The sequence below is a fragment of the Giraffa tippelskirchi genome, chromosome 14, assembly GCF_054371585.1.
Source record: "Giraffa tippelskirchi isolate mGirTip1 chromosome 14, T2T-mGirTip1v1.2.pri, whole genome shotgun sequence".
Classification (NCBI taxonomy): Eukaryota; Metazoa; Chordata; class Mammalia; order Artiodactyla; family Giraffidae; genus Giraffa; species Giraffa tippelskirchi.
In genome coordinates, this window is record NC_137288.1 from 33,723,158 (window position 1) to 33,748,878 (window position 25,721).

Here is a 25,721-nt window from a genome sequence, read left to right on the forward strand (position 1 = left end):
GTTTATTCTCCTAAATGGAGGAATGGTGTAGTTAGACCTGACATTGAGGAGGACCCCTTGTTTTCAGTTGCAGGGAGTTAGGAAGCGGGAATAAGCTGAGAAGCCCCCGGGGTTGCAGTCCTGCAGGTGCCATCCTCCCCAGGCCCTGCCCCTCATCACACCTCCTTTCACACCAGGCAGAGCTCCTCCACTGCTCCCCACTCTGTCACTGTCCTGCATTAGGCCACCACCTCAGGCTCTACTTATGACTATTTGTCTAAAACTCTAAGCAAATTAGCATCAAACAGAATTCCAAAAGCACATTAAAAAAAAACACACATCATGACCAAGTGAGTTATACTCCAGGAATGAGAAGATGGTTAAAAGATAAAAAGAAATAAATCAGATAAACAACTCAAAAATCTAAAAAGGACAACAAAGTAAACTGAAAGAAAATTTAAGAAGGAAATCATAAAGATAAAAATGTTTTGAGTTACAAAACGGAAGAGCACTGAAAATTATATATAAGTCAAAATTAACAACAACAAAATAGACAAGCCACTAGTTAACCTAGAGGAAAAAGGGGGAGAAATTACAACCACAAAAATTAACAAAGGAAAATGACTTCTCAAGGAAAGGAAATTAGAAACATTCACAAGAGACTATTTACATATTTCTTTAGTAATCACTTAAAAACTCCAGATGAAATGGATATTTCCTAGGAAAATATGATTTAGAAAAGCCAATCCCAATAAAGATAGGAAGTTTACATAGACCAATATCCATAGAATAAAGCATAGTTACCAAAGATCTCCTGCCTCCAACATACATACACACACACACAGTCTCTCTCTCTCTCTCTCTCTCTCACACACACACACACACACACACACACACACTCCTCTTCTGCCCCACCATCATCATCATTACAAGCCCACACAATTTCCCAAGGGAGCTCTATCAAATAATCAAAGACCAGAGACAAGGACAGAAAGAAAAAAGAAAAGCTTCTAAATATTTTTACAAAGTAAGAACAGAATTGATACCCAAACATAGTAAGTATTGCACATGCATACACACACACAAAGAAAAAAGGACAAGAACACTCATGGTAGCGTCATCACGGCAACAAAACTGTAGCTAGCCAACATCCAAGTGAAGAGCAGATAAATATATTGGTATATATACATCAGCAGTGAAAATGAGCAAACTAGAACTCCACATAGCAACATGGGTAGGTCTCAAAATCAAGCAAAAGAGAAACTGTAGGCGGACACACATGGTATGGTCCCATTTATAAAAAGACCAATTAAACCATGTGTTGTTTGGGGATACAGACAGGGAGGAAGGAGTTAAAGCAGCTGTCCTACAATCCCTCCACCCCTTTCGTAGGAGTGATGCTTCTAGGGAAAGAAAGAAGGCAATGACCCCATCTAATCTTTCAAAAATATGCTAATAACTAGACTATCTAATAAATAGCCTGATGACATTTCCTAAAATGAGAGTTCTTATTTCTGGAATGCCTTTAGCAGGCCAGGATTGGCTAAGGATCCCCTATACTAAGTAAACACAGAATTTATGGATTGATAAGCCATGACACTCTGGGCTGTGTAGTAGAGATGCTTCATAACTGAATATTACTCAAAGGGCAAGGTGACTTGGAAACCACACTTGGAAACCCTGTCTGTTATTCTGGGTCAGAAAGCCCACATCTGATGCATAAGAAAAAGACCTAGGAGTCACACGGGATGGCTCAGATCTCTCCCTGCATCCCTGCACCTGTGTATTCTGGAAATTAGCAGCCTAAGTAGATTAGTATAGCTCTGCTATAGACAGCAAGATCTCAGATGGTCAATTCTTACTTGATAATCTGATCATTTGTGTTAGCTCCCAGAATAGCTATTTTCAGACAAATATATTAAAAAAAAAAAAAAAGCAAGAGAATGGTGCTGGGAGTTAGTTGAATGACACCAGGAAGGGCCACAGAGGACACTTCTGAGTGTCTAGTAATATTCTTGTTCTTAAACACGAGTGTATTAGTCAGGATTCTCCAGAGAACAAAATAAATCAGATATATATGGAGATTTAATATAAGGAATGGGCTGACAGGATTATGGCAGCTGAGAAGTCCCAAGAGCTACAGCCCAAAGGCCTGGCAACCAAGGGAACCAATGGTGTCAATTCCAGCTGGAGGTCAAAGGTAAGAGGCAACCTACATCACAGCTCATTTCCGTTAGCAGAGAGTGAATTCTCTCTTGCTCAGCCTTTTGTTCTATTCAGGCCTTCAACAGGTTGGATGAGGCCTGCCCACAGGGAGGAGGGCAATCTTCTTTTCTCAGTCTACCAATGTGAACGTTAACCTCATCCAGAAGGTTAAGGATACACACTGCAATGACACAATGATGTCTGATCAAATATCTGGGCACTCCGTGGTCCAGCCAAGCTGATACATAAAGTTAACTATCACAATGGGTGTTTGCTTTGTTGTTCTTTGAGTGACACATATAATCTACATTTGTGAATGATACACACTTAATGCTAAAATATTAAGCAGATGCCATTTGACCAAAGAAAGAAGGTGGACCCAGAACACCTTTTGAAACATCTAGCATAAATGGAAAGAGGAAGATGGGGTGGTAGTTTGAGAGTTAGGTAGGCTGAAAAGTAAGTGTGCCCTGAAACCAAAAGTAGTCTCCTGGGGAAGGGATCCAGCATAGTTTTCAAAATTCTCTCCCAGTTGGTTCACTGGTGGGAAATTCACCTGTATGATGCTGTCTTCTGGTATATGGTGGATATGTCTGGATTGAAACTCAGCAACTGTCATATAAAACATTAAGAAGTCTCAGCCACAGTGCGCTGTAGGTATAAACTATGCTGTGAGTGGTATTATTCAGCACAACTTGATTTTCTCCCTTCAACAGATAGAATGTGTCCTTAAGCCAGTTGAATCTTCAGACATGAAAATGACTCAGCTATTCACCAGAGTTGAATCAGAAGACACAGGCAGCCTCTTTGAAAAACTTAAGAAGGAACCTGACACTTTAACTTTGCTGGCCCCAGCTGCTGGACACACAATCATTCCTTGTGATCACACAGAATCTCAAGCTTTAATCATATAAGCCCCTGGTTGAGTAGACACTGGGGTTCCGAACAGGAGTTAAGGGGGTGAGGAAGGGAGGTGTCTGTACTGGGGAAAGTCCGTCTTCCACAGTCCTGTGAGCCAACTGTCTATTCCCTTCCTTCTCCATCTTTAGTATTCTTACTGTACTCCTACATTATCCTGTCTTCCATACCCCTCCATCACTCACTGATAACAAAACATGAAAGCGTGAGCAGATAATTGGGTAACTAAGTGAGGCTTTGTTAGAGGAGAGGACGCCCTGTGCAGGAGCACAGAGAGCTGGGTGGCCGTGGGAAGCTTTGTGCTCTGACCGCAGACTCTCCGGGTCAGTTTCCTCTGATTTCTCCTAAGATCGTACAAAGATAACTCTGCTCTGTCCCTCAGCTTGTCACTTACGAGAGTAAATTTTAGGAAGTAGTGAGTTGCATGTCAGTCTCTCCACTTCTACCCAGCGAAGATTACAGTGGAGCCATTTAGCTGGGAAATATCTCTCATAGGACGCCAGCTGTGCACACAGATTTATGAACAAAGCTGTCCATGGTAACAGCATTTGTAATTCCAAAACCTTGGAAGTCATCTAAATCTGAACAAAGAGAAACTGATTATATGTATTATGGTACTTGCATACAGACAGGATATTATGTTTCTAATAAAATGACATTTTTGAAGATGATTCAATGACAAAATGGTTCAAACATATTTACTAATAAAAATTCAGTACACAACACTGTATACAGACTGTTGTCTCCACAGTTAATAGTCTATGTTGTTCTTGCTTAGCCACTAAGTTGTGTCTGACTCTTTTGTGACCCCATGGACTACAGCCTGCCATGCTCCTCAGTCTATGGGATTCTCCAGGCAAGAATACTAGAGCAGGTTACCATTTCCCTTTCCAGCGGATCTTCCTGACCCAGGGATTGAATCCACGTCTCCTACATTGCAAGCGGATTCTTTACCACTGAGCAATGAGGGAAGCTGAGTTAATAGTCTACACATACACAAAAAAGGCTGGAAAAACAGACTAACATGTTAACCACAGTTAGTAAATAAAATTATGGGTGATTTCTTCATCTTACATTTTTTTGGTATTTTCCAAATATTCTTCAAAGAGTACATACTTGTAGCAAAAGAAAAAAAAAAAAAAAAAAAACACCACAGGGACTTCTCTGGTAGTCCAGTGATTGAGAATTCCCCTGCCAATGGACATTAGTTCGATCCCTGGTCCGGAAAGATTCCACATGCCACAGGGCAACTAAGCCCACGTACCACAACAACTATACCCATGCTCTAGAGCCTGTGAGTCGCAACTACTGATGCCCAGATGCCCTAGAGCCCATGTTCCACAACAAGAGAAGCTTTCTATCACCATGAGAAGCCCAAGCGCCACAACTAGAGAGCAGCCATTGCTTGCTGCAACTAGAGAGGAAGGGCCTGCACGCATTAACAAAGACCCAGAGATCTGCTTGGAGAAGGCAATGGCAATACACTCCAGTACTCTTGCCTGGAAAATCCCATGGACGGAGGAGCCTGGAGGGTTATAGTCCATGGGGTCGCTAAGAGTTGAACACGACTGAGCGACTTCATTTTCACTTTTCACTTTCACGCATTGGAGAAGGAAATGGCAACCCACTCCAGTGTTCTTGCCTGGAGAATCCCAGGGACGGCGGAGCCTGGTGGGCTGTCGTCTATGGGGTCGCACAGAGTCGGACACAACTGAAGCGACTTAGCAGCAGCAGCAGAGATCTGCTGGAGAAGAGATAGGCTACCCACTCCAGTATTCATGGTCTTCCCTTGTGGCCCAGCTGGTAAAGCATCTGCCTGCAATGAGGGAGACCTGGGTTCGATCCCTGGGTTAGGAAGATCCCCTGGAGAAGAGAAAGGCTACCCAATCCAGTATTCTGGCCCAGAGAATTCCATGGACTGTATAGTCCACAGGGTCGCAAAGAGTTGGACAGAACTTTCACTTTTTCACTTTTCAGAGCTTCCAAAAATAGATAAAATGATTAAAAAAAAATTTTTTTTAAATACCATGATGAGGCAAGAAGCAAGGCAGAAGGAAGTGAAAAGTTTAGTATCTCTTATAGCACTTTATCCTGCATTTTCATTCTGCACTGGACCCTACAAAGTATGTAGAGCCTGCCAGAAGTTCTACCAGCAGGATAAGACACATGCTTTCTGTGCCTCTCTTTCACTCTCTCTCCCCACCAAGAATGAACGTTCTTTAAAATAAAACGGCAATCAATCAACCAATAAGCAAGCAAGCTACCAAATTTCTCCTAGATCAGGGATTCTCACACTGGAGTGTTCTCAGAATTACCTGGAGGGTCATACAACACAGATCTGGGCCCAGCCTCTGAGTTTCTGCTTCAGCAGGTCTCAGGTGAGCCTGAGAACTTGCATTTTGGCAACTCTGAGGTGTTGAGAATGCTGCCACACTGCACGCAGAACCACTGGTCTAGAGGATGTTTATCTCAGCCTTTGACATGTGTCTGAGCTGCACAAGGCCCCTAAAAGGCATATCCTCTTACCTCATAGATGTTCAACTGCTCCACTAAGTCCAGGTCAGTCCCTTTCTTGGTCAAGTGCCGCTGGGACACAGCTGCAATGCCCAGCTCCTCCAGGCAGTCCACCACGTCGTAGAAGGTGTCTTGGTCTGGCAAACCGGACAAGGTCTGGATGAAGAAAGAACAGGACACAGTGTCTTAGGGGACTGTCACAAGGCTCTTGGGACATTTTTTGCATGGTAGCCAGTGGCCACGAGTATAACAACTGGAGCAAAGCCAGACAGACGACAAGTTCATTAGAGAAAAAAGCTTCTTTAGTGTGGTAAGCAGACTGACCCCAAGATCCCACCCCCTGGGGTAAAGGTGCCGTACAATCCCCCACCTTGAGTGTAGGCAGGACACTCTAATGACTAGGTGACATGACCTTATAGGGCAAAGGTGAAAGGTCATTAAGGTCCTAAATAAGTTAAGTCTGGGAAAGGGGGTGAGTAGCCAGGTGGGCCTCACCTAATCAGGTGAGCCATTAAAACCGGGGTTAGGCCTTTTCTGAGCATAGAGACCAGCAGAGACATTATCCTGCTGGCCCAGAAGAAGCTGCAAGCTGCCATGAGTCCCACAGCTGCAAGGAAGTGAGCTCTGCCAACAACCACAGAGGCTAGGAAGGGAAATCCAAGCTCCCGACGAGACGCTAGCCCTGGTTGACACCTTGACTGCAGCCTTGTGAGACTCAGCAGAGGGCCCAGTGAGGCGGTGCCTGGGCCCTGCCCCCATGGAAACTGCGAGATGGTAACTCTGTGATATTCCAAGCTGCTAACTTTGTGATAATTTGTTACATGGCAATCGAAAACTAACATACTCAGAAACTCCTGTTAAGATGGATCTACCAACAGCTGGAGTTAGAACAATTGAATGATTCCCTTTTCTTTCAGTCTGTAGGCCTTCCCCTTAGTCTAAGATATTTACAGCAATATGAGAAATTTCAAAGTGGTAACCAAGAGACAAAAAGATAACCCAAGAAAGAAAAAGCCAACTTCTCTTTGGATTCTGCTTCTCTTTTTGAAAATGTATTTATTTATTTTTATTGGAGGATAATTACTTTACAATATTGTGATGGTTTTTGCCATACATCAATATGAATCAGCCATAGGTATACATGTGTCCCTTCCATCCTGAACCCCCTCCCACTTTCCTCCCTACCGCATCCCTCCTAAAAGAAGGATGATATTCAGATCAGGCTTCTGCTTAGAGCTGTAAGGACCCTTGGGGTGATTCACTCAAAGCCTCTTATCTTATAAACAAGGGGTATGAGGGTGGGGAGGTAGCAGGAAGTTACTAAATAATAACTAATAAAACCCTGTGCTCATACCTGCTATTCCAGTCTTCGTGCCTTCTAAACAAACTGCTCTGGCCTCGAATTTCAGACACAGAGCTTCACTCCCTGTTTATTTCACTATTATTGCATTTCAAAATTATTCTAAACATGGTAACTTGCCTTGAAAGGAAAAAGACCAATATTTTCTTAAGGATCATCTCATGGTACCAACTTCCTTTAACACTTCTACTTCAGGGCTATTAATATTGGAAAGAAATATCTCCGCTCCTAACACAAATAATGGTTATTTCCCTTCTATGCTGAATGAAGAGGATACAACTCACTGCCATTGAGACCAGAAACTAAAGAAAAATAGCTGCGATGCAACAGCTTAATCCATCAGGAGCCCCAGCAAGGACACCGAATGGAAGGTTGTGAACCAGTCAGCAGCTGTGATAAATAAACAGGTGCTCACACCAAAGTGACCAAGCGTGCAAGCATACGTGGGTGTCTGCAGGTGCCAGGCAAGGCGGTCACCGCTGGGTTAGCAGACAGCAGTCCACTGACCTAACCTAAAAAGTACACACCCACCCAAAGAACCTTCTCATCAGAACAAGTACATCTTTTGTTTTACTGAAAACTCTAGAACTTGTTAAAAGAGGGAGGGACCTCCCTGGTGGTCCAGTGGTTACCAATCCGCCTTCCAGTGCAGGGATGTGGGTTTGATCCCTGGTTGGGAAGGAAGATCCCACATGCCTCAGCACAAATAAGCCGTGTGCCCCAGAAAGAGAAGCCTGCGCACTGTAAAGAAGACATAGCACTGCTAAATAAATGAGCAAGCGAGCAAGTGTTAATTACTCAGTCGTGTCCGACTCTTTGCGACGCCATGGACTGTATCCCACCAGGCTCCTCTGTAAACGGAATTCTCCAGGTAAGAATACTGGAGTGGGTTGCCATTCCCTTCTACAGGGGACTCTTCCTGACTTAGGGATCAAACCCAGGTCTTCTGCATAGCAGGCAGATTCTTTATTGTTTGAGCCACCAGGGAAGCCTCCAAATAAGCCAAATAAATAGTAAATAAAAGAGTAAGTAAAAGATGAGAAAGAGGGAAATGGTGACATAAAGGCACGGGCAGGGCAAATGACCAGAGGTGTCCTGACTAACTGCTGACCTGCCCATCACAGGTGAGTTGACATTCAGTGTTAGATCCAAAACTTTCTACACAGTAGTGCGGGGTGGGGGCGGGGGTAGGACGGGCACAGAGAGAGGCCTCTGCTGTCTCCTCAGCATTCAGTTCCTCTCCTTTCTTCTTCCCTTTTCTTCCTTGCAGAGAGTCAACCGAGATTCTTTCAGTCCAGGGGGTTAAATTCCTAGAACTAATCCCCATTGCCTTTGCAAGCCAGACCATGATGGAATGGTAGGGGGATTACTATTAAAAAATTAAACCATTAGGTCTATAGAACCAGACTCAGGGAGTCCTTGCTCAGTTAGAGGCACAGAACTAAGAGTATTGAGAAGTCATCTATCACGTCCACGGTGAAAACGTGGGCTTGAGCCACATCCAGATGCCACCCCCTCTCACGTGTGGCCGTAGGGGAGCTGGCCTCCCACCACAGTCAAAGATGGCTTGTCTCTCTGTCCACACAGGGAGGGGGCTGTGCAGCCCAAAAGCACACACTCACCTATTTTCAGCAGATTCTCTAACATGTTCAGCAAACTCTGCCATGCTCTCACCCCTCCTGGGCCCTGTCTTCCCATGTCTACCCTGACACTCATGGCCAACATGCCTACTTCTGGCAAAGGTGGCAGCCACTCCAGAAAAGTCTGTGAGCAAACGTCTCTTGACACCTCCACTCTCAGACGACTCTAGGGACCCCCTTCCTGGTTTCTCTCAGACCTTGTCTTGCCAGGATTTGTGACAAGTAAATCTTTACAGCCCCTGTCAAGGGAGAAATCTCTATCTTAGCAAACATTCTATTTTCCTTTCCCTGGGTTTTCACTTATTCCATCAAATCCTTCTTGAGGGATAAAACCAGGGTAGCAAAAGCCTATACACAAGTGTTCATTGCAGCAGGAGCATTTGTGAAAGTCAAAAGCTGCAGATACCCAAATCTCTTTCAGTGGATGAAGAGCTAACAAATGGTGGTATATTTACACAATGGAACACGATGCAGCAGTGAAAAGGAGCAAACTATTAATACACCTAGTGACATAGATGAATCTCTAAGGCACTGTGCTGAGTGAGAGAAGTCAGCCTCAAAGAGTTACATCCTGTACGGTTTCCCCTTTTGAAATAATAGAACTGCAGTGATGGAGAATAAATCTGTGGTTGTCAGGGACATGAATAGTGGGTCAGGATGTCACTACAAAACGATAACATGAGTGTGAGATTTTGGGGAGACATGGAGTTGTTCTATACGCTAATTGTGAAGGTCATCCACGACTACGTATGTTTTAGAACTTCCACGGCTAAATACCAAAAGAGTTAATTTTACTGTATAATAATTTAAAAAGCCATACAGTCGAATAGAAAAACAAACGCTCAGTGTGAATCCCATCAGGGCTCCACTAGAATCACTTCCCTCCCCAGGGCTCCCTGGTGTCGCCTTCCCTGAATGCTCTAAGCCAGTCCCACAGTGACACCTTTTGTTAATCATGTCCGCACCTGCCTCTTCTGATTCTACAAGGTGATCAATATCTGAGCTCCCAAAGTGGGGGAGGCCCACTCAGAGGATTGTAGCTGGATTGGGACAGGACACCACACAACTTCAGCTTGCAGAGTGAGAAATGGTTCATTCCTGATGCTCGCTCAGATCTATTGATGGCATGAAGGGGAGGGGAAGAGTTCAAGGGGGATTAGTTTGGATCTTGGAAACTCCTCATTAATGTGTCTGTTTAACCAAGGGAGTAGACTTCAGTCTCAGAGCCTTGAGCAGGCTAGGATTTCGTACCTTTGTTTCGTCATAAAAATGTTAATGTTTTGAATTCCATATTATTAGGCCCTCTTCCATTTTGTTGAAAGAAAAGTTAGGAAAGCAATACAATTTCCCAGATTTCAGAGTCTGCATTTTTTCCAGACCCACATTAGCACGTCAACACATGATGATGTTTCGGGTCTCAGAGGATGTCACACATTGGAATGATCAATGTGACTAAAATTCAGCAAAAACAAACAAACCCAGTATGGATGCCTGCTGATCTTTCTGAGGAAAGGATGGCACCTGGAATCATGTCCTTGGAACCTTCCCTTGGGCCAGGACTAACAAATAAGTGATGGAACCACCAGAAGAGAAAGAGTAAGCGAGGAATTTCTGGATGTTGGAGGACATATGGTGCCAAGGAGAGTGACATGCACTGGTCTTGGCCAGCAACTGGCAGCAGAAGCCCAAGTCACATGGCTGCCGCCAGGGTCATTACAGAACCAAGCAAGGCCTCCACCACGAAGTGAACACACCGCCCAAGAGTGAAAATGCTTTTTTTTTTTTTTTTTTTTGCTGAATTCAGTGTTTTCCCATACAAGGTCAGTGACTAAAAATGACAGGAAATAGATGACCTTCATCTTCAAAAACCAACAGAAAATTGCTTTCAAATTGCATGCTAAATCAACTCACAAAGAGATTTGAAAATAAAAACTGAGTTCTTATGATTATTGTCCAGAAAAGGAGTGTCCGTTTCCTACCAGGACTATAGGAAATTTCCCGTGACCTCATCAACAACTGGCATTTCATTAAAAAGCAATCACTGCCCATGTGACCTGGATAAAATGGCTTGCTGTTTAACTACACATTTCTTTCAAGCTTAGTAGGGTTAAAGTCATTTATTTGTCAACTGGGGTCATACTACTGGGTTGGTCAAAAAGTTCGTTTGTGTTTTCCAGACCAGCTTAAGGAAAAATCTGAATGAACTTTTGTGCCAACCCAATATACTTAGGCCATGAAATTAAAAGACGCTTACTCCTTGGAAGGAAAGTTATGACCAATCTAGACAGTATATTAAAAAGCAAAGACATTACTTTGTCAACAAAGGTCCGTCCAGTCAAGGCTATGGTTTTTCTAGTGGTCATGTATGGATGTGAAAGTTGGACTATAAAAAAAGCTGAGCACAGAAGAATTGATGCTTTTGAACTGTGGTGTTGGAGAAGACTCTTGAGGGTCCCTTGGACTGCAAGGAGATCCCACCAGTCCATCCTAAAGGAAATCAGTCCTGGGTGTTCACTGGAAGGACTGATGTTGAAGCTGAAACTCCAATATTTTGGCCACCTGATGCGACGAGCTGACTCATTTGAAAAGACCCTGATGTTGGGAAAGATTGAAGGCAGGAGGAGAAGGGGATGACAAAGGATGAGATGGTTAGATGGCATCACCGACTCGATGGACATGGGTTTGGTTAGACTCCGGGAGTTGGTGATGGACAGGGAGGCCTGGTGTGCTGCGGTTCATGGGGTCACAAAGAGTCGAACACGACTGAGCGACTGAACTGAACTGAATAAACTTAGTATCATACCATTTTCTGCCCAATTTTTGGAAATGAATTCCCAGTTTGCCACTTGCCTTTAGTTTTTATTGGTGGTTTTTATCTTGTAAATATGACCTTTTATAGTCTAATACAGTGAAACATTTAAGTTCTTTTCTTTGGAATTTTTTTTTTTTTTTTTTTGATTTTCTTTTTTTTTTTTTTACTTTTTTTTTTTTTTTTACTTTACAATATTGTAATAGTTTTTGCCATACATTGACATGAATTTTTTTGACTGGTTATATTATTAGATGCACCTTCACTGACAAGAGACCAGTTGATTTTCACCTCTGTTTCTTCTTATTTTTCTACAGTTTGGTATGTTACATTGAACTTTTCAATCTTTCCGAAATTTATTTTGCTATACAGTCCAAACATGTTTTTGTTTATTTCCACTTAGCAAAACCTCTCTCAGTCATAAATGACTCTGACCATCCCTATGGATTTCAATTACAGGGTGCATTGCATGTACATTGCGGTCTGTTTTCAGCCCGTCTGCTTCAACCACCTGCCAAGGAAAAGTCAGGACCACATTGTTTTAATCCTTGAAGTTTACACAACATCTTAATATCTAGTAGAATTACTTCTCATAATTATGTTGCTTTCTACCAATTTGTCCCCAGTTCGTATTTCTCTGGGTATATTTCAGGAAGAGATTCTCAGTCCTTTCTGAAGAACTAACCATCACCGCAGTTGGTCCTTAGGCACCCGGCACCCTGGGGAGGGCCTTGGGGTGGCTGATGGGGTCCAGGGCGATGATAACCATCTCACCCTCCCTCAGTTATTAATAAGGAAGGGCCGGGGCCTGAGGAAACCCCAGTCCTGAGAGTGGGCTGTCCCTGGTCAGCGTGGGACCCACTGTCAGAGCACCCCTCAGGATGGACACTGAAGGTAGCTGCTGCCCCACGAGCTGGTGACCAGGGAGGATGCGATGGGCAGGATGAGAGCACAAGGGTGAGGCCGCCATCATAGGAGAGGATGGGGTCCACCCTCAGGAACCCTTACCTGGCCCCACAGCCAGAATTCCATAAGCTGTGAAATAAGAGTGCTTGCTTTTCTGCTCAATCGTGAATCATTTCCTTAGAGTAAAGCTTGTTAATCTACATTCTTAAGGAAAAATGTTGAGGGGACATCTCGATAGGAAAAGTAGCCATAAAAGTTTTGCTACCCTCTTTCTGGTTTCACTAGAAAAACCTGAAGCCTAGAAACTTTGCAGACAACTCGGGCCTTCACATGTATGAACATCAGCACACATGCACACACCATGCGTTTGTGTGTGTGTGTGTGTAAAGGGTCTCCTCTAATGAAGAGGCATGCTGAAGCGTGTGCCAGCCACCAGCGTGGAGAGTATACATGGCGTGGGCTTCCTCAGAGTGCAAATTTTAGGTTTTCACACATACTAGTTCCCTTGGGCTGCCATAACAAAGTACCACAAACTGAGTGGCTCACAATGACAGAAATTAGGTACAAAACTTGGTAAACTGAAGACCATTTACGTGGGCCACAGAGGGTGCCTGAACACTGACTGTCTCTCCAGATGGATTCCCTCTGTGTTTCTGAGGGCAAGGCTGGCCGAGCCATGCTGTGGGACCTCAACGAAGGCAAGCGCCTTCATGGGCTAGACGGCGGGAACGTCATCAGCGCCCGGCGCTTCAGTGCCGGCCACTCTCACCTCGGTGCTGCCACGGGCTCAGCATGAAGATATGGGGCCTGGGGGGCAAAGTCACTGCAGATGAACTGGAGCAAGAAGCTTTCAGGACCAGCAGCTGGACAGAGCCGCCCCAGGGGACCTCTCTGGCCTGGTCTTCCGGTGTCCAGACTGTTCACCGGCTGCAGAGTGTGGCACGTGACCTTCAGCACCCACTAGACGCATGGCAGAGCTTTAAAAATGAACAAACTAGTTTGGGAAAGATAAAAAAGGTGTCGGCTGGGCCATGCTACCCCTGAAGGCCCTAGAGGAGGGCCCTTTCTTGCCTCATCCGGGACTGGTTGCTGGCAATCCTCAGCATCCTTGGTGGTCCTCGGCTGGCAGATGCACCACTCCAACCTCCAGTCCTGCCTTCAAAGGCCGCCTTCCTCATGGACGAGTGTGTACGCTGTCTCCCCTCTGTGTGCCTCTTCTTTCCTCTTCTTATAAGGACACCAGTCCTACTGGATTAGGGCCCACCCTAATGACCTCATCTGCAAAGATCCCATTTCCAAATAAGATTGCGTTCACTGGCTCCGGGGTCAGGACTTCAGTGTTTTTGGCGGGAGACACAATTCAACCCAAAACAAACATCGACCAACCTTGTTCACTAAAGTCATCGCGTAAACCAGCAACTCCGTGTCGACCCCATCCTTTTCCTCCAGTATTTCCATGATATTTGACCAGGGTGTGACTCCTATGAATAAAGCAAAAATCATGAGAAACAGCAATTCAGGACTCCTTATCCAACTCATATCACAGTTTATCCACACTCATCACCCAATGACAGTAGCGCCTTTCGCCAAATTTCAAAGCATGACTCTCTACATGCTTCCAATGAGGTGATGATTTGCCATGTCATCCTTGTCTACTTGAAAATGTATATTCCTCATGTAGGATGCCTATCAGTTTGCTTGAAAAGTTCCCTTTATACTAAATAGGCAATTTTTTAAAAATCCAATTATATGCAGCTTTTTAAGACCACTCATTTTACTCTTCGAGTGTGGAAATGCTCTGGAAGTACTCTCTGTGTGTGTCCATCTCCTGCAAGGAAAGAAGACGAGGGAGAGCTTTACAGTCACTGTAGCAGAGGACTCAAAACAGTAACAGTGAAAAGTCCGTCTAGCAAACATTTCCAGAACAGAAGTATATTATCTCTATTCTATCAAGTCACAAATACTATTTAGACATCAACCAGGTACAAGGAACTGGGTCTCTAGAAGGCTGCCCTCAAAAGGTCTATAGTCAAATGGAACAGTCAGGCACAAACACAAGAACACACATCAGTACAGGGTAAAAGCAATGAGAAGGCAAAGCGCTTAGCCACGCCTGTCACTCAACGAGGGACATCTGTCTTTTGAATTGAGATGGTCGAGGAGGGTTTGGTGCAAGAGGTGACTCCTCAGTGAGACTGGCGGGGGTGCTCATGGAGGTTGTCCCATGGCTCCAGGGAGGGCAGGAAAACCCTCCCTGTTCAGGATCACTGAGCCAAGGCCAAGGCCACAAAGGGGATACACACCTTGACATGATTTCCTACACTGGGGATAAACATCTGCAGTGAAGTACTGTCTTGCCCTTGGCATGGTGGTGTGGAACATGCGGCTCTTTCCTGGTTTCTCTATAAAGATCTCAAAGGGATATTGCCTATTTTTGCTGATAAAAGTAAATTCTGAAATAACCTAAAACTAGTGGGCTCCAAATGCTGATTCTTGGAAGGGTTATGTCAGAGCTGATTTCTTGGTCTTGTGAACAAAAGCTCCCCCAGGGAAGTGATGGCATCTGTCTTGTCTCTGTGCCCTTGGCAGAGTGCCCAGCACATAGCAGGTGCTCAATAAAATGTCTGCTGACTAGTAAATGGGGACCTCCGAGAGGTACAGAGTGGCTTTAAACTGGGGTAGTTTTTAAAGAGCCAGAGGGTTCACTGCACACAGTAAGGAGACAAGACAAGAGAATTTAAAAAGGATGAGGCACCTACTGTACAACATGAAAAACACAGATAGAGTACAGGTCTGTTGATGATCCCAGCAAGGGAACAAAACGCCTTTTCCTTTGGGCTAGTTGCCCAGTTAGTCCAAACTATGAATCTATGACTAAGCTTCTATAACCCTTTGTTACTCTGAACACAAAAGCATGATCCTTTGTGTGCTAACTGCTGAATTATCTTCTTGCTGATATTTATCATCAAACTATCTTGAAGTCCACACCTCTTCTTCATAGCCCAGCGAAGTAACCATTTCTGTCCTCAAGATAATCAGTGTGGTCAGTAGGTCTCACTGTCCAGGTGTAGGTCAAGCATTCTAAATGCCTCTGCTAGTGCTTATAACAAGGGCATCCTCTGTCACTCATACTCACACCCAACCTAGTACAAAACATGAAAACATGAGTTCTACATGGGCAAAGAAAAGCCTGTACAAGAGAGACAGCACTGATGCAAAAAATTCCCAGTGGGACTCAGGGGCCCTGAAATGCTTCTTGGTTGCTTACTTTGGAGCCAAAGATGTCAAACGGGGCCTGTGAAAGGAGAGGAAGGAAGCAATGGCAAGCATCCCAGAAAGAGAGAGGTGAATGGTCTATCTCCTCTCTCTCTCTCTTCATCCCAGAAAGAGAGAGGTGAATGGTCTATCTCCTCTCTCTCTCTCTTCATCCCAGAAAGAGAGAGGTGAATGGTCTATCTCCTCTCTCTCTCTCTTCATCCCAGAAAGAGAGAGGTGAATGGTCTATCTCCTCTCTCTCTCTCTTCATCCCAGAAAGAGAGAGGTGAATGGTCTATCTCCTCTCTCTCTCTCTTCATCCCAGAAAGAGAGAGGTGAATGGTCTATCCCCTCTCTCTCTCTCTTCATCCCAGAAAGAGAGAGGTGAATGGTCTATCTCCTCTCTCTCTCTCTTCATCCCAGAAAGAGAGAGGTGAATGGTCTATCTCCTCTCTCTCTCTCTTCATCCCAGAAAGAGAGAGGTGAATGGTCTATCCCCTCTCTCTCTCTCTTCATCCCAGAAAGAGAGAGGTGAATGGTCTATCCCCTCTCTCTTTTTCTCTCTTATGCAGACACGTATCTATGCACCACTTTTTCCATCATAATGAAAGCACTCAAACAGTGGCTTCATTTAATTAAAAAATGTATTTGGGGCTCCTCTGGTGGCTCAGTGGTAAAGAATCCACCTGCCAATGCAGGAGACATGGATTTGACTTGATCCCTGGTCTGGAAAGATCCCACATGCCACGGAGCAACTAAGCTTGTGCGCCACAACTATTGAGCCTGTGCTCTAAAGCCTAGGAACCACAACTACTGAGCCTATGTGCCTCAACTACTGAAGCCCTCACGTCCTAGAGCCTGTGCTCCCCAACAAGAAAAGCCACCTCAATGAGAAGCCCATGCACCGCAACTAGAGAGTAGCCCCCACTTCCCGCCACTACAGCAAAGCCCACACAGAAACGAAGACCCAGCACAGACAAAATAAATAAAGTTTAAAAAAGATATATACAAAATGTTCTTCAGTTATAATATCTGATTCCCTTTTTACCATTTAAGGACTTCAAGTCTGGAAATTTGCATGTATTCAGACTCTATTGGGATACATGTTCACTGTCCTTTGACTGTTTGGGGACCAAAAAACAGGAAATTTTTAGAATGAAGGGGAAGGTGAGGACACCTTCTAGTTTAACACAAATACCTTGTCAGGGCTCCAGCTGGCCTGCATTAAGCACCAGCAGTTGTACCTGTCCCAGGAGTCCGCCTGTCAGAACTAAATGGTCCAGTTCACTGCCCCCGCCTCCCATCCACACCTTCACTGCTCCATATGGGGTTTCATGGGTGTATGTGTGGGTAGCAACTAACACTTTCCCTGGTGCTTCCCTGGTGGCTCAGATGGTAAAGAATCTGCCTGCAATGCAGGAGACCCAGGTTCAATCCCTGACTTGGGAAGATCCCCTGGAGAAGGCAATGGCCACCCACTCCAGTATTCTTGCCTGGAGAATCCCATGGACAGAGGTTACAGTCCATGGGGTCACAGAGTTGGACATGACTGAGTGAATAACATGTGTGGGTAGGGGGTGGCCCTGTGTTAGAATCATAAACCACACGACCTTCCCCCTTCACATAACAGAGAACAAAATTGAGCCCCAAAGTAGTGGAATGAACAGAGGTTCAGGGGGAGGCATGTAAACTGGTGAGATGACATCCACCCTAGAGGCTCACTGTGAGGTGTCCTGGAGATATGGAGCTTTGTTGACTCCCCTGAGTGCTGATGCAGAACATCAGGAGATGGTCACTTCCTTCATCATCATTGTCCGTCTCTCTGCAACTCCACCTCCGGCCCTGGAGTGAGTATAGGATCTATGACAGCCTGGTTTCTCTCTGATGTTCGAAGGCACATGATTGGCACTTAAATATGTTAAACAAATGAATTTTATATGAAAAATGCTTAGAACGGTGTCTGTTGTGTGGCAGGCACTTGGACAGCAGTAGCTGTCACTGCAGTGGAGGTGGTGGGCAGGGGACACCCATGCTGCCCCCCAGGCCTGCTCCGCAGGCTTCCTGGCCAGGCCCCCTCCTCCCAGCAAACCACATCACTCCTCTCTCAACCCAGAATGAATAAGCACAGGATAAACTGCTCAATACTCTTGTCCTCTTACTCTCTTCCAAGTCTCTGTATTAAACCCCAAAGAAAATAAAATATTTTGCATAACGCCTTGTATGCGAGTTGGTCTAACACTCAAACACAAGGTCCCAGTGGCATGTTGCATGTCTTTCACTGTGAGGGATGAACACTTAACGAGCACACTTCTGCTCCAAATAACCATGGAAACAGAGCTTGAGTTCTGTGCACTCTAACCTCCGCCATGCTTTGTGCAGTCTTCACAGAGCAATGTACCCTTGAGCACAAGTCAGAGACAAGATGGCTTGAAAGGATGTCTGGATTCCCTACCCACCTCCCCAACCCTGTTAATCATGTGTGAGACACATGTTTAAAAATTATGTCATATCTCATCACCTCACATTCAAATGAAAAATGGCACCTCTTCAAAAGCAGTGCTGAACCAAATTAGCAGGACTCAAGATTTATGACTGAAATTTCAAAATAAGGTACGCCATCTGGTCACTTACCCCCACCCTCTGTCTGGGAGGGAAACCCAAACAGTCAGAGGGAGGGGCACCCTGCCCAGGGGAGCAGGGGGTTCTCGACCAGTTTCCTGCTAATCACTAGAGTGAAGAAGTCTTTGATGATGGCAGAATGACAAAGCAAAGCCTTCCCGTGGGCTTCCATGACTGCTAACTGCCATTCTCTCTTCTTGCCTGGCCCTGTCCACTAGGAAGGGAAAGTGACTTGAAGACGCATGTAAAGGAAAAGACGTGCCACCAGTCTGCACAGACAGGTATGACACTGAGCCCTGCCTTAGAGACTAACTCAAATCCATGGTTTCATTCTAGCATCTGAGCCAAAGTGCCAACTGCCACGATCAAATGGGGCCCTTTTAATTTTCATTAATTCACACATATTTATTAGTCCCTATGATACACCTAAATCCCTCAGCTTTTATTGCTGCTCCCTAACTGGCCCACTGTTGGCAGAACAGCAATTTGTCCATCCATGCTCACCAATGAACCTTTCCCGTTAACCCACGTGTGGGATGTGTTGTTTATACAGCAGAGGAATTTGTTCTTGGACAACTTCATTTGCTAGTAATTTCTGAGAACTCGTGGCTCACTTGTTGACTTTCTTTGCTGATTCTTTAAACCAACATTTTTCATCATCCAAAAGAATTCCTTTCTACTAAAAAGGTCTGTACTTTAACATGCCCATTCTCCACCCTAACCTCCAAAAGAATGAATCCAAAACCACCTTGAGGAGTCACATTTATGGCGTATTTATAAACTTGTGTAGAAATGGACGTACTCAGCTTACCCTTGGTCACCTCTGGCATGTGTACCTACTTGCTCGTCCAGCTGAGAGGGTCTGGAGAGCAGCCTCTCAACGTGCCAGGTTGAAACGCACCTGCAAGTCATGCCCCACCCTGCAGAACGGCATGACACATTTATGTGTCCAATTCCAGCACAGAGCTCAGGAACAGTTTTACTAGCAGTAATATAGGATGGTGTTATATGTATGTGTTATAATGTCATGGCCAAGACCACACATGTCATAGACAAATATGCGACTGAACCACATATGATAACCTATGGCTGAGTTTTTCCATCAGTACCGATCCTTTTTGTTCTCAGCTGCTAGGGCTCAGCAGCAGCCAGATGACAATACTTGCCAAAAGCTTAAGAAATTTCATTGGAAAAACCATGAGGTGGAGAAAACAATCCATTCACTGTTATGACTTTTTATTTTACAAATTGGGGAAGAGCAGCCATCGCTTTGTCTTGGGGGGAGAGAGTACAGTTGAGTGTACAGCTGGGCCTGCAGGTGGAGACTTGGGGGTTGGGTGTGCTCAGGATCATTCCTCTACCCTAAATGGTCTCTCCGTGAGATAGCTCTGAGCTCCCAAACCAGTGAAGTCAAGGGAGAACCTCAAGGTCATAAGAAGGTTGTCTCCTTTAACACGGCCCACGTGACAAGGGCCCCAAGGGTTACCTGAAATTTAGGATAGGAAAATGAAGAGTCTGCTGATTATCCTAAAGTAACTCAAAGAGTTGGAGAATACAGTGTGAATCTTCGAAGGATGAATGAAAGGATCAGCTTCACTCTCTTCTCAAACATCTACCTTTGACCCTAAGCCATGGACTGGCCTTAGGAAAGTCCACCCTGGCTTCTGAGTCATTGGGAGCCTTCATTATGATTCTCAAGGGGTCCCCTTGATGTGCTTTAGGCCACAAGGGTCTTCATGCTCATGCTTCAGATGGCAACAAGCCTTGGCAGAAAAAACCTGCCCCAGTCTGGCATCAACTTTCCAGATTCAGCCCCTGATCACACACTAGGACTGTCTCTGTGGTACACGCACACACAGGCCTGGAGTTGCCTCCCCTCTGCAGTCCATCGTGCTGGGGACTGACATCTGCCTATGTGTTTGTGGAAAAGTGTGGAAGCCCAGTTCATGGACCTGGATGGCTTTCATTAACTTAAATTCAAACTTTCAAAGCAACTAGGAAGCTTCTTTCTTTTATCTTTGCATTCAGTCCTGAATGTGGGTCTCTGATCAACACTGAGTCAGAGACACAAGTGTTTTGAATCAAAGAAAGCTATTTAGGCCTCTCATTTCTTTTTGTCAGTTGTCCCTGAGCTGACCTGTACATAAACATGTGTGTCCATACATATACACACACACACACACACACCATACACCAACACGTTAACAACAATTCTATCTGGTGAGACTACAGGTAAAATTTTTTATGGTCTTCTTTACACTGTTTTTTCCAAATTTTCTACAGAGTATTTCCATTATAAAAAGAAAATAATTAATGTTAACAAGTTTTTGTTCTTGTTAGAGTCTTTGTGGGGATGACAATATTAATAAAAATGTCCTACTGAAGAACAAAACCTAAGTATTTGTTAGTCACTCAGTCGTCTCCAACTCTTTGCAATCGCATGGACTGTAGCTCACCAGGCTCTTCTGTTCATGGGATTCTCCAGGCAAGAATACTGGAGTGGGTTGCCATGCCCTTTTCCAGGGGATCTTTCCAACCCAGGGATCGAACCCTGGTCTCCTGCATTGCAGCCAGATTCTTTACCATCCAAGCTACCAGGGAAGCCGTTTAAAAGAATAAAACAAAACAAAAACCCGTTTCGGAATCAGACTTCACAATATTAAAGGGGACACAGTATGTCATGCAGTAAACCAAATCCAAAGCTCATCTGTCATCAGGTGTGCAGGCCAGCAGTAGGCCTTCCTGCTGTGGTTCAGCCAGGTGCTGGGACACCCAGAGGGGACAGGCACCCCACCGTCCAGCAGGACACACACTCCTGGGAGAACGGGCAATGATAACAACACAGCAGAGATCAGGGGCACACGGGAGCTTTGAAAGAATATGCTCATCTGATCCAAGGCAGGGTGGGCCTGGTGCAGGCTGGGTGGGAGGTGGGGGTGGCAGGTAAACAGGGATTGGGTAGTGAAGGTCAGTCCTAACCGGGCACTGGGGAGCCACCGGCAGGTTTTAGATGGAAAACGATATGACCAAATTTGTGCTTTAGAAGAATCCTCCAATAGCAGAGGGGTGGGTAGCATTTCAGGGAGGCAAAGGATGCCCAGTGAGAGAGGATGAAGAGGATGCAAGGGAGGGAAGACGTTCAATGAACATTGTGGGGTGAGAGCCAATAAAGCAGCTGGGAGGGAGAGGAAGAGAGGAAGGAGCCAAAGTGACCCCAGAAGGATGGGAAAAGAAGAGAACAAGCTGGTCCTGTGTGTTCCGTTGTGGGGGCTGAAGATGGAGCATAAAGATAAGCTGAAGTCTGACCTGTCCTGGGTCAGCCAGGGGTGCTTTTCTTTCACTGTTCCCTCCTTCACCTAATCTTTATACATATACATCCTGAAACATCTGGTTCCTGATGTCAGAAGTCCACACAAAGGGAACTCTGTTCCTTCTTAATTCTGCTTTGAACATGGAAATAAAAAGTGGAAATCTTACATGAGACACTTTTACTTGGATGACATAGCAGGCAGGGATCACTCACCCCTTTTTGTGTCCACGGCAGAGATGGCCTGAATCAGGAGAGGTGCATTGGACTCCGAGTATTCCACAAAGACCAGCAGCAGCTTCAGGGCTGTCTTCACCACCAGGCGGAACTGCGGAGACAAGACACAACCATCGTGTGGCTGCAGACACAGCAGGGACGTCCGCAGGCTTCTCCCTGACAGCAGCTGTCACCCAGCTGCTCTTCTCAGCAATTACGCAGTTTCCTTCACTGGACACCTCAGAAGGCAGGTGTCAGTATTAACCCCATTGCACAGATCAGTAAACTGAAGCCCAGAGTCCCTGACTCAAGATACCACAGCTAGAAACGGAACCAGAATTCGAACCCAAGGCCTTTGGCCCCAGAGCTCATACAGGTTGTCTGTCAACACAGGAGGCGGTGGTTGCTGGGTAGGTAACTTCATTTTAACTAGACTAGATCACTGTGATGTACAGCAATTAAGTCTCATTTCTTTTTCTGATGAAGAAGCAGGCACAGCAGGCTAAATGACTTGTCTGAGGCTGCGACAGGATGCTTGAACCAAGTCCGGGTTCTTAAAACTGCACAGGGAAGGCCATCTGGGGCCTCACCTCCACAGTCCTGGGCCCAGAGGACCGCACTCGTGAGGAGCCACACCCAGCCCAGGGCCCCTCTTCACGCGGACTGAAGGTCACTTACCTGGAGAAATGCAGCCGCCATTGATCCCTAACTTATTTAGCCTCCATGGGGGTTGGGGGGTGGAGTGGGGTGGGGTTGAGGGTGGGCTGTGGCAGCTTGGGGCTTCCGGCTCAGCCCCCCAACCCTCCCCACAGGCTTTGCTGCTACAACCTTGACTCCTGTCTCCTTTCCTGCACCCCAGTTCCTCCTTCTCAAAGAAATCACACACCAGCTTCCTCCTGGAAACAGGTTCAAATCCCCCTTCTAGGAAATAGCATATCTGCCTCAGGGCTGCTCCTCGGGGCGGGGGGCAGGGGGGCAGGGGGTGTGGTGGGGTGGGGGGGCGGGGAGTGGCCAGCAGGTGGCTGGCCAGTGCCCCCCTGCCCCCGCCCCCACCCCACGGCCAGAAAGCGCTCTCCTGGGGAGAGGGGCTGCCGTGCATGGGGTCTGCGGGGCCGGAACCACACCTAGGCCAGAGTGGGCTCAGCGGTGTTTGCTCGTGGAATGAATAAATCTCCCAAGGAGCAGCCAATCAGCCCACATTCGCTCTCCCACCCCCGTGGCTGCGGAGAACAAGCTTCAGGCACTCCTCCAGCTCTGCAGCCGAGAAAGGCCCAGGGACTCCTACAGGCATCTGCTCACATCAATATATTAGAGCCAGGTGTGGACTTCATGGAGGGGCGGGGGACGTTGAGCCCTGCCCACGCTGGGGGGACAGGGAGAAACCATCACCCACCCCACATCATTTCTCCAAATTAATGATCCCACCTCCCCCCCTCACCCTGTCCTCTGTCATCTCCCGTAGTAAACCAGCTGGCTTTTCCTCGATTCCACAGCTTCTCCAGCCAGTGCCATGGTTTCCAGCTTCCCTTTATAAGAAAATCACTCAAAAGAGTTGCCACACTTCCTGATTTCCCTTCCCCATTTCCCATGGACTCCTCAACCCAATCTGACAGGGCTTCTATCTTCACGGCGCAGATTAAATTACTCTTGTCAAGGTTGCTGATGGCCTCTATGTTGTCCAGGCTTCCCTGGCGGCTCAGATGGTAAAGAATCCGCCTACAATGCAGGAGACCCAAGCTCGATCCCTGGGTCAGGAAGATCCCCTGGAGAAGGAAATGGCAACCCACTCCAGTATCCTTGCCTGGAGAATTCCATGGACACAGGAGCCTGACAGGCTACAGTTCATGGGGTCACAAAGAGTTGGACATGACTGAGTCACTAACACTTGCACTTTCCATGTTGTCCAATGGTTACTCTTCTAGGCTCATTTTATCTCAACTCTCAGCAGCACATGACAATCAACTGCTCCTTCCAGAAACAATTTCCTCATGACATGGCTGACCACAGTCTCCTCCCTGGGGGGCTACACTAGCTGGCTCCTTCTAAGAAGCTCAACCTTCAGGTGTGGGAAGGCCTCAGAGTTCACTCCCCACTCCTGCTTCCTTGCCACACACTCTGTCCAGGTGAGTTCATCCAGGCCCTTAACCGCAAATCCCATTTATGACTCAATGCTCTTCAGACCTGGCACCTGACCTCACCACTCTTATGGGCCCTCAAATTCAATGTAGCCCAAACAGAACTCTCTATCTGCACTTGTGCTCATCCTGTCCCAGTCACCACTTCCAGCGTGTTCCTTCCACAAGTCCACTCCTCAGGACAAGGCCCCACCATCCACTCACTGAGGGCAAGCAGGAGTCACCCTGCCCTCCTCCCTCCCAATTTCACAATGACTCCATCCATCAGGGCTGTCGGTAGCTATCCCCGCCCTGACTCTGCCCACAGCCCCCTCTCCCTGTCCATCTGAGACCACCGTGAGAGCCTCCTCAGTACTTCTGGGCTTGTCACCTTGAAGCCTTTTCTCTAAACTTCAGCCTGAGTGACCCTGGCACTCTCAACTCTCCACTGGCCCTGCATCACATTCAGGGTGGCGTCCAACCCTGCAAGCTTTATGTCACTACCAAGCTCTCTGTCCTCATCCCATCACCCCCCTTCTACCCAGGGCGCTCCCATCAGCCACCTCTCTTTAGTCACGTGACCGTGTTTTTCACATACTGAAGCTTGTGCCTGGCTCAAGAGTTTTCTCATTGGCTATTCCCTCACCAGTCACCACAGGACTGGCCTTTCCTTATCTTCCAGGTCTGAGAGATTTCCCCTCATGGGAAATAACCTTTCTGGTGACTTCATAAGCCCCTGATGACCAAAGAAGCCCCTTGGTCACTCATGTCACCTTGTTCTGTTTTCTTCACATCCTTTATCATGACCTGTAACTGCTACATTCACGTTCACTCACCTGATACACATGTCACGCCTGTCTAGAGCAGCCGGTCCCTTCCCCAGGGGATCTTCCTGACCCAGGAATCGAACCGGGGTCTCCTGCATGGCAGGTAGATTCTTTACCAGCTGAGCCACCAGGGAAGCCCCAGAGCAGAAGTCACCTGGTGGCAGAGATGCTGTTTTTTCTGACACACCAGAAACCGCATCTGCCTCCAAGGGGCTGCTGGGTCAGTACTGTACATGGGCAGGCCGGAGTTTCCTCTTCACCAAGGTTTGGTCTGCAGACCCAACCACTAATGGGTGTAGAGCCCATCTCCTCAGCCCGCTCCGACCCCCTACTCCACCACAGCCCTCAGCACGGCTGGGCCCCAACCGCCCAAGTGCACTGAGGACAATTAGCGCCTTTGGGCTTCCATCCGTCCACACTGTGACATCCTTATCAAAATGGGACCTGAGTTCTGGTGAGGGCTCTGAACTCTCCAGAGCACGTTCACCTCTTGTCACCCGTGTCCCACATTCTCTGTTCTCCCTAACTGGGAATAGACTAAATTCCAGAGTATTTTTCTCAGCAACTACAAGGTGGGGGGTAGGAGAGGAAGGCATGGCACAATGAACTGTGTTATCTTGGTACATGCAGAGCAGAAAAATGTCTTCAAGTAAATAAAACAATCCAGCAAGCCCAGGCTTGGCGCCCTCCTCAGTGGGTGGACTATTATTATGTGGTTTAAGCCTCCTCGGTGCCTTCGTGGGAAAGAACCTGGCTGCTGCCCAGCCCACTGCCCTATCAGCCGGTCTTAGCTGGGCTCCCTCCTGGGCATCTCTGTGGTCACGGGGCCTTGGCTGACGTGGTACCCAAGGACCCACTCTCCCTTACAAGGTTCTCTAAGTAAGAAACCACTGTTTTCTCAGGAAGTCTTCTTTCCCTATTAGTCTCAACATGCCCGTTCACGTCGTCTTCTCCTTTGCTATGAAGGCTCTGCTTAGAGATCTTTTGCCACTGTAATTTTATTTTTAAAAAACCCCTAAAAACTCTTCTGATTCATGATTTTAGGCTTCTAT

General features: G+C 46.4%; 1 protein-coding gene across 38 annotated transcripts in view; it reads right to left on the bottom strand.

The window, feature by feature from the left end:
• FHOD3 (formin homology 2 domain containing 3) overlaps positions 1-25,721 on the bottom strand; it is a 514,139-nt gene that overhangs the window by 164,627 nt on the left and 323,791 nt on the right. For all 38 annotated transcript variants that reach the window (XR_014074757.1, XR_014074756.1, XR_014074755.1 and 35 more), the window contains 3 exons: positions 21,729-21,840; positions 13,718-13,812; positions 5,629-5,772 (listed from right to left, as the gene is read on the bottom strand). Coding sequence is in view for 28 of the 38 variants with exons in the window: in XM_081562360.1 (XP_081418486.1) it covers positions 5,629-5,772; positions 13,718-13,812; positions 21,729-21,840 (351 nt within the window). In the remaining 10 variants the exon portion in view is untranslated. The remainder of the gene's footprint in view (positions 1-5,628; positions 5,773-13,717; positions 13,813-21,728; positions 21,841-25,721) is intronic.